A 10,857-nucleotide genomic window follows, 5' to 3' on the forward strand; every position below is an offset into this window, starting at 1 on the left:
GAATACTTTTGCAAGGCACTGTATGGCCCTTTCATTTTGTTATTTGCCCTTTGTTTGTTCATAAATTAGTAAGTTACCTAATCAGGCCAGCTATATAGTGCATTGGGTTTTATTCAGGCTACTTCTTGGTAGGCATGTAATATTTGTGGCATAATGTGCCTTGGCTTCCCTCAGAACTGACATCACTCTCCCCCGACACACAGGTACAGCCAGCAAGTTGGAGGGGGGTGGATCAGTGCATGGATCAAAATTATAACTAGAGTCACACTTCTTTCTACCAGAAGAAAAGTGTGTACTAGAAGAAAATCCAATACTGTGAGTGCTTGATGTTAAAGTGATTACTTGACTATCATCATGGCAGGAGAGGCCCTGGGTTGGACATCACTAGATGAAAGGCTGTGAGAGTGGTTGTTGATTCTAGGTCTGAAAGGGCTAGAGAATTTTCTAAAAATATTCTTTTACATTTTTAGGGGCAGCTACTATCAGCAGGGAAGTTGGCAGTCACTTCTCTGCAACGTAGTTACACAGGATTTTCTCCTTTTGCAAAGTCCTACCAATTTTCTTGGTATTGCTACTTTCCTAAATGCATTATTGTATCAGTTTTTATATTATTCAATTGAAAAAGTCAGTCAGATTAATAAATGAACTGAGAAAGCTAGTCAAAAGACCAGCTTAACATCTTCAAGAAAAAATACAGTAAGTCCAGTTGATATGATTTATTACTAGCGTTATCTCTGCTGCCCAACAGCCTGCCCCCATCCCTGCACAGGCACCTCTGCTGCCCACTAGACTTTCCCCATCCACGCACAGTCATCCCTGCTGAACACCAGCCCATCCTGTATTGTCAACACTTCTGCCCACCAACCTGCCCCTATCCCTGCACAGTTGCCTCTGATGAACACCAGATTAAGCCCAGTGTCGGACTGGGATGCCAGAGGCCCACCAGAAAACCATAGGCTGAGGGCCCACTTTCCATTCTATTATTCATCCTCTCCTCACTCAACCTCCTTATTCTCTTTTCTCTACATACTATAATCTATTCTTCCATTATTAAGCCTCTTTTCCCCTCATAAAGAAATAGGGAAAGACCATGAAATAGGCAAAATGGTTAGTAGCAAGAGGCCCAATGACACCTGTGCCCACCGGCAGTTTTCCTCGTATCCCTGTGGGCCAGTCCGACACTGACTAACCCCCATCCCCACACAGTAACCTTTGCTGTACAAGAGCCTGCCTCCATGCATAGTGCCCCCAGCTGCTTCCATCCCTGCAGTCCCCTCTGTTGCCCACCAGTTTGCCCCCATCCCCGCACAATCGACTTTGCTGCCCACCAGCCCCCATCCCGACAAACTTGCCTCTGCTGTCCATGAGCCTGTCCCACACAGTCGGCTCTGCTGCCCACCGGCCTGTCCCCCATCCCCGCATAGTCACCTCTGCTGCCCACCAACCTGCACCATCCCCGCACAGTCACCTGCCCTGCCCAACAGCTTGCCTCCATCTCCGCCCTTGCCTCTGCTGCCCACCACACTGCCTGCATCCTTGCATTCGCCAACCACACTGCCTCCATCCCGCAGTCACCTGCTCCATTTTCTCCGCTGCCCACCTGCCTGCCCCTATCCTCGCATAGCAGACTCTGCTCCCTACCATCCTGCCACCATCCCTGAACAACCCTTTCTATGCCCACAGTTTGCCTCCTTCCCCACCACTGCTCGTCTTTATTATCATTTCCTGCTTCCTGGTTTCTGAGCGCACACTTCCTCTGCTTTGGATCTAACCCCGCCCCTTCAGTGTCAAACTGCGAGTCTCAGATCCTCCCCTCAGTCAGAGTTTGTGACATCAGCGAGTACGTCCTATTTTAGAGTTGCAACAGTCCGGAGGAAGCATGTGAGTAGTACAAGGATAGTAGTGTTCTGTCTGTAGGAGACTGCTCGAATTAATACAACGTTTTTATACATAAAGTGTCAAAGATTTCTCCCTACTAGTATTAACATGGTTTGCAAGTGTATAAACTGCATGAAATCATGTCTCTGTCCTTCCAGCAGCAACTTCTACTTATGACCTTTGTGTGGAGCAGAAATACTTCAGGCTAAGCGTTTATTTTAGTCCTGACTGCCCAACAAATGCAGAGAACAACATGTGGTGCTGTAAAAGCTGTATTTAGTGATCTGCTATTTTGTGCTTTACTGTGTTGCTTTGAATAATAATCAGTAGAAGCACATTTAAATGTCCTATTACCCTATTGCTTCCCCCTATGTATTCCCCAGAAGGGTAACCATTAGCAATACTATTATTTTATTTTTCTTTATATAGCAGCAACATATTCTGCAGCACTTTACAGAAATTTTACATTGATGTTTTTTACAGTTTCTGCTTAGCTTTGCCACCTTCCCCCCCCCCCTCCCAAACATGACAACCAGGGTGAAGGAAGGATGGCAGTGACATAAGAGAGAAGAAAATGGGATGTTTCGGGGGTGGGCATTTAGGGGGCAGAGAATGGGTGTGGGAAATTGCACATTGGGTCAATGGGGAGGTCCCGCAGAGTCAGAGTATTCTCCAGGACTGAGGGTCCAGTACAGAGGGTCAGAGTACTTGGAGGTAATGACGCAGGAGGAAAATTTAAGAAACAGAGCAATGAGTAGTTTACCACCTATTACATTGCTGGTACATCTGTAATATCAGCCCTAGCAGGTCATTTATTGGCAAACCTATTCCTGCCCCAGTGGACCTTACAAAATCTCCATCACATTCACACATTATGGACAGTTTGATCAGAATCCAATTGATCTGCCGTTATGTTTTTGGAGTGTTGCTTTAGTGCCCGGAGGTAGAGTCATGCAGCGGGTCGGGTACCCGCGGGTAGGGTTGCCACCTGACCAGTATTTTACCAGCCTGGCCGGTAAAAATAATGGTTGATCCCAATTTTATTTATAGGGAAAAAAGATAAATATATAGGAAGGCCGCTATTTTTTTCCCAAAAAAGGTGGCAACCCTACCCGCAAAAACCTGTGATACCCTGCGGGTTGCAGGTAGAAGTTCCGGGTGTGGGTAAAGACGCGGGTCGCGGGTCTTCTCAGTAGTGATATTTACTCTTTTTTTCTGGCCACGGCTACTTCCGCTGACGTCACTTCCAGTTTATAACGACAGCACTTCCTGTTTTACTCCTTTTTTTCTGATCATGACGACTTCCGATGATGTCACTTCCGGTTTACAATGACAGCACTTCCTGATTCTTGATGGTCAGCGCATAAGGTATTTGCGGGTAGGGTCAGGTAGTGATTCCAAACGGGTAAGGGTCCCAAAAAATGGACCCGCGCAGGACTTTACCCGGAGGAAACTCACGTATATACAGGGAGAACGTTAGTGCCCAGAGGAAAATCACGTATATACAGGGAGAACGTTAGTGCCCAGAGGAAACTCGTGTATACAGGGAGAACTTTAGTGCCCAGAGGAAACTCGTGTATATACAGGGAGAACTTTAGTGCCCGGAGGAAACTCGTGGATATACAGGGAGAACGTTAGTGCCTGGAGGAAACGCACATATATACAGGGAGAACTTTATTGCCCGGACGAAACTCATGTATATACAGGGAGAACGTAAGTGCCCGGAGGAAACTCACGGATATACAGGTAGAATTTTAGTGCCCGGAGGAAACTCACATATATACAGGTAGAACTTTAGTGCCTGGAGGAAACTCATGTATATACAGGGAGAATTTTAGTGCCCCAAGGAAATACAGGGTCAGTGGGGAGGTCCTGGAGAGTTGTTATTCTCCAGGACTGAGGGTCCAGTACAGAGGGTCAGATTACTAGGAGATAATGGCGCAGGAGGAAAATTTAAGAAACAGAGCAATGAGTAGTTTACCACCTATTACCGTACATTGCTGGTACATCTGTAATATCAGCCTTAGCAGGTCATTTATTGGCAAACCTATTCCTGCCCCAGTGGACCTTTCGAAGTCTCCATCACATTCACACATTATGGTCAGTTTGAGGTAGCATCTTGCAGCGGGTCGGGTACCCGAGGGTAGGGTTTCCACCTGGCCGGTATTTTACCAGCCTGGCCTGTAAAAATAATGGTAATGGGAAAAAAGTTAAATATATAGGAAGGCTGGTATTTTTTTCCAGAAAAGGTGGCAACCCTACCCGAGGGTTACCCGCAAAAACCTGTGGAACCCTGCGGGTTGCGGGTAGTAGTTCCGGGTGCAGGTAAAGACTCGGGTTACCTGCCCGGTTTTGACTCAGCCCGGTTGGGCTGCCCAGGTCAAAACTGCTTTCCCGTTTTTCCAAAGTAGGAAAACAGGGCAGGATTTCCTATAATTGACGCAGCGACCAACCGTCGCATCATAGCCCCTTATGTCACAGCACCACCGCCGTCGGGTCACTGTCGCGTCACGACCCTGCCAGGATTCCATGAGGCAAAAAGGTGGCAACCCTACATACTACCCACCCTACATAACGAGCAAGAGGTTTGGCAGATGGGGAAGGGAAAAGCAAATGACAAGCTTCAGAGGGGCCAGATCTTGGGGGTTGTCAAACAGGAAGGTACATGCCAAGTGCCCCCCATCCCTAGGCATGCCCCTCTCCTACCACACCCTAATTCCAGCCTTTAATACAAGACAACAAAAAGTTAAAATATATTGTTATCCTTTCCTACAGAAATGAAGGCTGTCAGCAGTCCCTCTCAGCAAGTTTGCCCATTCTGCAAGAAACCATTTAAGAGACTGAAGACCCATCTACCTCACTGTAAGTTGGCCAAGGTTGACAAAAATAATGGCACTGATGTTGTTGGCACTAAGACACTTGCAGCTGAAAGCCAACTCACAGGCAAAAAGACAAAGCAACAGAAGAATATGTTGTTAGAATCTTCAGAGAAAAAAAACAAGAGTAAAATTGGAAAGACAGGAGAACTAGGCAAGCTGCTTCTGGATGACAGTGGACATTCTACACCATCCAACGTGCTGAGCAAAATTACTAAAAAGAAAAAGCCAAACCTCAAACCAAAGGAACAGCAACAACAAGTGAGCCTAACCACCGAGAAAGACCAGAGAAGACACCTAAGGGCACAAAAAGAGTTAAGCAGTGGCTCCGGTATTCCTCATTCAGGCATTTTAAGCATTTTTGGAACCAAAGAAAGTTTAAGTTCAGAGAGAGAATGTTTTGAAAAGGACCAAAAGCCTCACCCTATAATGAAGGTAAAGTTATCAAAAGAGGTAGAAAATCATTCAGCAATGCCTGCAGGAATCCTCAAAAACATGGATACTAAATGGAATGGGACTGGTAATACAGGAGTACAACACAAAGGATGCACATGGTCAAACCCCACAGATCTAGGACATCAAATACATGGTACAGCAGATGACACGACACTCTCAAAATTACCTCACAGTACAGAGTCCACCACAGAATGGAGCACGGGTGAATCTCTTGCTACTGGGAAAAAAGAAGTATGGGACCACATAAAACATTCTTTAGAGAGAATGAACTTGGATGAACAAGAGCAATCAGCCACAGCTGCCTTCCACTTATCCACTTCATGTGTTCCATGTGGTACTTTAGCACTGGAAAATGCAAAAAAATCCTTAAGAGCTACCTCTACTATGGACTCAATTCAAAACACAGTTATAAACCATGACATTATTTGTAGCATTCAACCAATGGAAAGAAACAGACAACTCTTCAAGAACAGCTCTGGGCCCGTTCTTCAACAACAAGCTACTTTGACAAGGAGTGTGGTGCCAGCCTGTTCTCTGGGACTGCAGTGGTTTCCTGAGCTGTACCCTAATTATATCAGTCTGCGATTAATTCTAGGCAGACATAACCATGGCAACATAGAGTGGAATACCAACAAGATTCATACACCCAAGAAGGCACATCATGGTATTTAGAACGACATGTTTTTTTCTGTGGGTGGGAGTATTTATGGCCTGGTATGCTAAAAGCTCTGTGTTTCTAAATGGTCTTTAAATTGGTTGTTTACCTTTGAATTAACTTTTAGTATTTTAGCATTGATTTGACCAAGAGACTGAAATGAGTAATAGGAGAGGTCTTGTCAGTGACCCACATTTGTTTGCGGGAAAATAATTTAAAAACTGTAAAATAAAATGAAACGTAAAAAACATGGTTGCTTTAGAAAGTTTGCACACATTTTGTTTTTTCCCCTCTTGAACTCGCACATTTATAAACCTCCTCTTAAATTGGACCTGTCACCCAGACATAAAAAGCTGTATAGTAAAAGTCCTTTTCAAATGAAACATAAAACCAAATAATTTTTTTTATTAAAGCGTTCATAACTGTTGTAAGCTCATTTAAAAATCTCAGCTGTCAATCAAATATTGGCTGCCCCTCCTCTATGCCTTAGGCATAGAGGCGGGGCAAGCATTTACTTTCACTTTCCATTCAGCTAGATTTCACTGCACTCCCCACATTTCCCCAGTTCTCTTAACCATTTAGTTGTGTAGCCAGTCCATGAGGATGGACATCAGGTCCCCCATTCTGGTGCACAAACAAGACTCTGAGATGATGCAAGGCTTGCCTTAATAACAGTGTCCACAGAATGGCTCCTGCCTGCTTGCTATAATTATGAATTCCCAGACTGATGGAAACAAGATTCAAATAATTTATACAGTGTAATGAAAGTTAATTTAGCTTGACTAACATGATAAAATAGGATTTGGAATCATTTTTTTGGGTGACAGGTCCCCTTTAAAGTGCTGTGTGGAAAGTATATATATTCCAACTGCTTGGGTGGGAATTGTAGTTCAATATACATTTCACATTGTGCAGAGCCATGTGAGCTCCCAGTGTGGACAGCCATGTCCAAGCACACCAATTTTTTTCATACATACTAAAAGTCATTAGTAAATGTCTCTTGCTATAAAAAAATAAAAGTGTAACTTGCATCTATGCCTTACAGAAATCCCCCTTGCATTAAGAAATTTGATGGATGTCAGGATGAAGGAGCTTCCAACCTGGATAGTTAATAATTTCTCCATCAAAACTTTACCTGGAGCAGTACAGAAAGGTGAGTGACATATATACTGTATATAATTTCATATACTGCTAGCCACCTCTTTACAATAATTTATAACAAACAAGGGCTGAAAGATAAAAATAGGATTCAAGGATACTGCTTACAAAAGCTTGCAATTTAGCACCCAGGCACCACACACATAGTCTCAAGGTGAATATATTTCTCACATGGGAGCAACTCAGATCTATGGCACAATTATGTATGGGTGTGGAGTATATCATGGGAATAACATTAGTAGTATATAATCTGGGGCTTTCCCCTGAAGTTGACCTACAATCTAACCCTTATGTACCCATCTTGTAGATGTTCACATATCCAATAATGCATGGTGCCAAAACTCGCCTCACACTCTCACCACCTCTGCTGTGTCTGACTGAACAGTATCTCAGCATGTTTATTCAGATCAGTTTCAAAAGACGGCCATGTTTGTGTCGCGCTACACAAACTGCAACAGTTCCTGCAGACCTTTTTATATTAAAGTCTTTTAGGAAAATTAAAATTAACAAGTGGCTAAATAACTCCCTATTGCTGTTGCATTTCAGCAGGGCCGCCATCAGAAATCACAGGGCCCCATAAAACAAAATATACTGGGCCCCCTGGTCCCCGCCCACCCCAACCCAAGTCCCACCCCAGATCCCACACCACAATAAAACAGCCACAAAGACAGCACTAAAAATGGTAAATCCCCCCCACGCACAAGTTATAAAAAGCCATTGGTGTTCAGGACTCCATTATAAGTTAAAAAAAACATTGGTGACCAAGGTCCCACATAAAAGTTTTTAACAAAAACATTTGTGGTCAGGGCCCCCATACAACTTAAAGAAAAACATTGGTGGCCCGGGCCCCCCCTAAAAGAAAAAAAAAAGAAAAAATTGGCACCAGTCGCCCCATAGAATATTTAAAAAAACATTGGTGGCTTTTATTAAAGGGGTGGTTCAACTTCAACCAACTAGTTGTTTTCAGATAGATCACCAAACATAATGACTTTTTCCAATGACTTTCTATTTTTTATCGGTGACCGTTTTTCTAATATTGAAGTGTCAAGTGTCTTTTTTTTCACCTTCTGAAGCAGCCCTGGGAAGGGGGGTCGCCGTCCCTGTAAACTGTTCTAAATGGAAACATTTAGTTGATACATTTCTTATCTTTGTCCCTGCTGAGCAGAATCTCTGGGTTTCATTACAGACAGCTGTTCGAATTGATACAATAGTTGCTAATACTTCAGAGATGCTGCTGAGAAATGTATCAACTAAATGTTGCAAAATTGTAACAGTTGAGAGTGCATTAGAATTACTGAGCTGCCAGACTCAAAACACCAGAGACAGGAACATTCAACTTTAAATTTAGATTTTGGAAAAATAGTAAAAAATAAATAATGGAAAGTAATTGAAAAAAAGTCTGTATTTCTGGGGAACAATCTAAAAACAACTGAATTGAAAAAGTGTTTGGAAAGTGAACAACCCCTTTAAGTCCTTATTTGCATGTGTTGAATTAAAAGCTAAGTTGTATTATTACTTTTTCTGCTGCTGGGGAGATCAATCAAAAGAAAACATAGGAGTACCCTTTTTTTCTTTTCTATAAATTATATGGTGGACTCTGGAGCACTCACTGTCTGCCCCCAGCACAAGCACTATATACATTCCTAATTATTTAAGCCTAGAGGCTATAGTCCCTCAACCTTGAGCAGTTCAACTTCACACAGAAGTGAGACAAAACTGTCCCTGGTGGTTCTAGAAAGACATACCTTTTCTTTTTTTTTCTGCCAGCTTGGGGACAGTATTACTCCAAGTATATCAATGTGAAGAAGGGAGGAATGGGAGGTCTGACCATGTTGCTGGCTGGATACTGTATCTTGAGCTACTCATGGAACTACGGTCACATTAGTAAGTCTTGTTTTATTTTTCCCTTTTTTATTTTACAATATACAGGTAGTATGAGTCCTGTATGAGAAGTAGAAACTAATGGCAGTTTAACTTTATGAAGAAGCTATGCAACAACATTTATTATTGAAACAACAGTCCTGGAGTGTTTTCTACTAATGACATTAGCTAAGATTACTGGTTAATTAATACCATTAGTGAGTGTTAAAATTACAGAACTGGAGCCTTTAAGCTTTGCATAAGGCAAGGAAACATTCTCACTAAGGATATGATGCAGCTATGGTCAGGAGTACAGTATGTGGACCTGCCTGACCAACATCTGGTTTCAAAACCCAAGGCTTTTAAATATAATGTCATCTCATCTGCTAAAACTGCCTTATTCAGATTGTAACAGGGACATAATATCACAGTTTGATCGCATAATAACCAGACATGTATATTTTATATTATTGAAAGAGTTCATAAGTGTAAGTCACTATGGTTACTTTGTGTTATTGTTATGAGACAAAAAGATATTTGTGTTACTACTTAACGCTCTTAAAACATAGAATATCTGGAAAAATATATGGCCACAAATTAGTCTCCACAGTCAGGTGTTCTTTTGTATATGGTTAGTTAACATAGTCTAACTCTTTCTTTTGTGTGTTGTTCATGAAAAAGAACATTCTGGAACATATTCTTTCCGATGCCAAAAAATAATACATTGCTTTTTCCCTGTTCTGTGAGCTGCAGTGTTCCTCAACTATAACATGAACAGAAGTTCATTATGTTCAAGGCAGATAATTGGCCAGATTTCACCTCACACAGGCTGGAGCCAGCAAAATTAAAATGTCACTTTTAATTAATTTAGTCAGTTTCCATGAGTCACTATTTAAAAGAATCAATTAGCAAAACAACATTTTGTCCAAAAGCAGAAAATATATTGTGGTGGAAAGTGCACCAGCCTGCAGTAATTGAAATTTATTTAAGATAAATTCCTAAAGTCTGCCTCTATGTGCAAATTATACAGCTAATACTTATTTTGCTTCTTGCAAATATGTCACTGAGATGTATTTTCTGTTTAAATCATAGAACAAGATCGCTGGAGGAGGTACCACTAAGAAAGGCACACATTCAACTCCTTTTTCAAAGCCTTAGCCCTACACAATTTGATGTGCCCTCCTGCTATTGTGTGAGACTGTACAACATTGCAGAGTATTTGACAAGTGCCTTACTAATGTTGTGTTTTTCTACAAATTTTGTCATTGTGTGTGATATAGGATGCAACCAACTCAAAAAGCAGTCCTCCACCCAAAGTGCTTAGTTATAAATTAAAAATAGGTTTCAACGTTATTTGTAAATATTATTGCAGTTGAGAATATTACACGTTTATCCCTTGTTGTCTATGGTTCTGACAAACAACATGGCTGAAAGAAATGCATGCTAATCATCTAGCCCAGGGATCCCCTACCTTTTGAACCCATGAGCAACATTTAGAAGAAAAAGAAGTTGGGGAGCAACAACACAAGCATGAAAAATGTTCTTGGGGTGCCAAATAAGGGCTGTGACTGGCTATTTGGTAGCCCCTATGGGGATTGGCAACCTAGATTGAGACTCCTGCACCTGGTTTTCATACAACCAAAACTTGCCTCCAAGCCTGAAATTCAAAAATCAGCACCTGCTTTGAGGACACTGAGAGCAACATCCAAGGGGTTGGAGAGCAACATGTCGCTCACGAGCTACTGGTTGGGGATCACTGATCTATAGCAAAAGCCATTCAACAACAATTACATTTACAAACAACTTTATAAGCACCAAAAGCTTCTTAGAATGACATTTTCTTTCAGTAAACAACTTATATTTTTTTGCATTTGTTGAGTTATAATGCAGCCTGAACCCCTAACCATTCATTTAAAAATAAACATATTGACATTAACTTTTTTGTATATGGGGATTTCTGAAAAAAACATGCCA

The 10,857-nt window shown here is 42.0% G+C and overlaps 1 protein-coding gene across 2 annotated transcripts; it reads left to right on the plus strand.

Moving 5' to 3' along the window:
- Positions 1-1,729: 1,729 nt before the first annotated feature.
- Positions 1,730-10,819, plus strand: LOC108702697 (uncharacterized protein C17orf80 homolog). 2 transcript variants are annotated; one of them, XM_018238313.2, is made up of 5 exons: positions 1,730-1,881; positions 4,654-5,874; positions 6,911-7,018; positions 8,791-8,907; positions 9,976-10,819. In XM_018238313.2, the coding sequence occupies exons 2-5, from the start codon at positions 4,656-4,658 to the stop codon at positions 10,002-10,004; spliced, it is 1,473 nt and encodes a 490-aa protein (XP_018093802.1). In that variant the 5' UTR covers positions 1,730-1,881; positions 4,654-4,655; the 3' UTR covers positions 10,005-10,819. The 2 variants fall into 2 exon arrangements, with proteins under 2 accessions (XP_018093802.1, XP_018093804.1); XM_018238315.2 differs by lacking the exon at positions 1,730-1,881 and adding an exon at positions 3,210-3,246.
- Positions 10,820-10,857: the final 38 nt, after the last annotated feature.

The sequence above is a fragment of the Xenopus laevis genome, chromosome 9_10S (genome assembly GCF_017654675.1).
Source record: "Xenopus laevis strain J_2021 chromosome 9_10S, Xenopus_laevis_v10.1, whole genome shotgun sequence".
Classification (NCBI taxonomy): Eukaryota; Metazoa; Chordata; class Amphibia; order Anura; family Pipidae; genus Xenopus; species Xenopus laevis.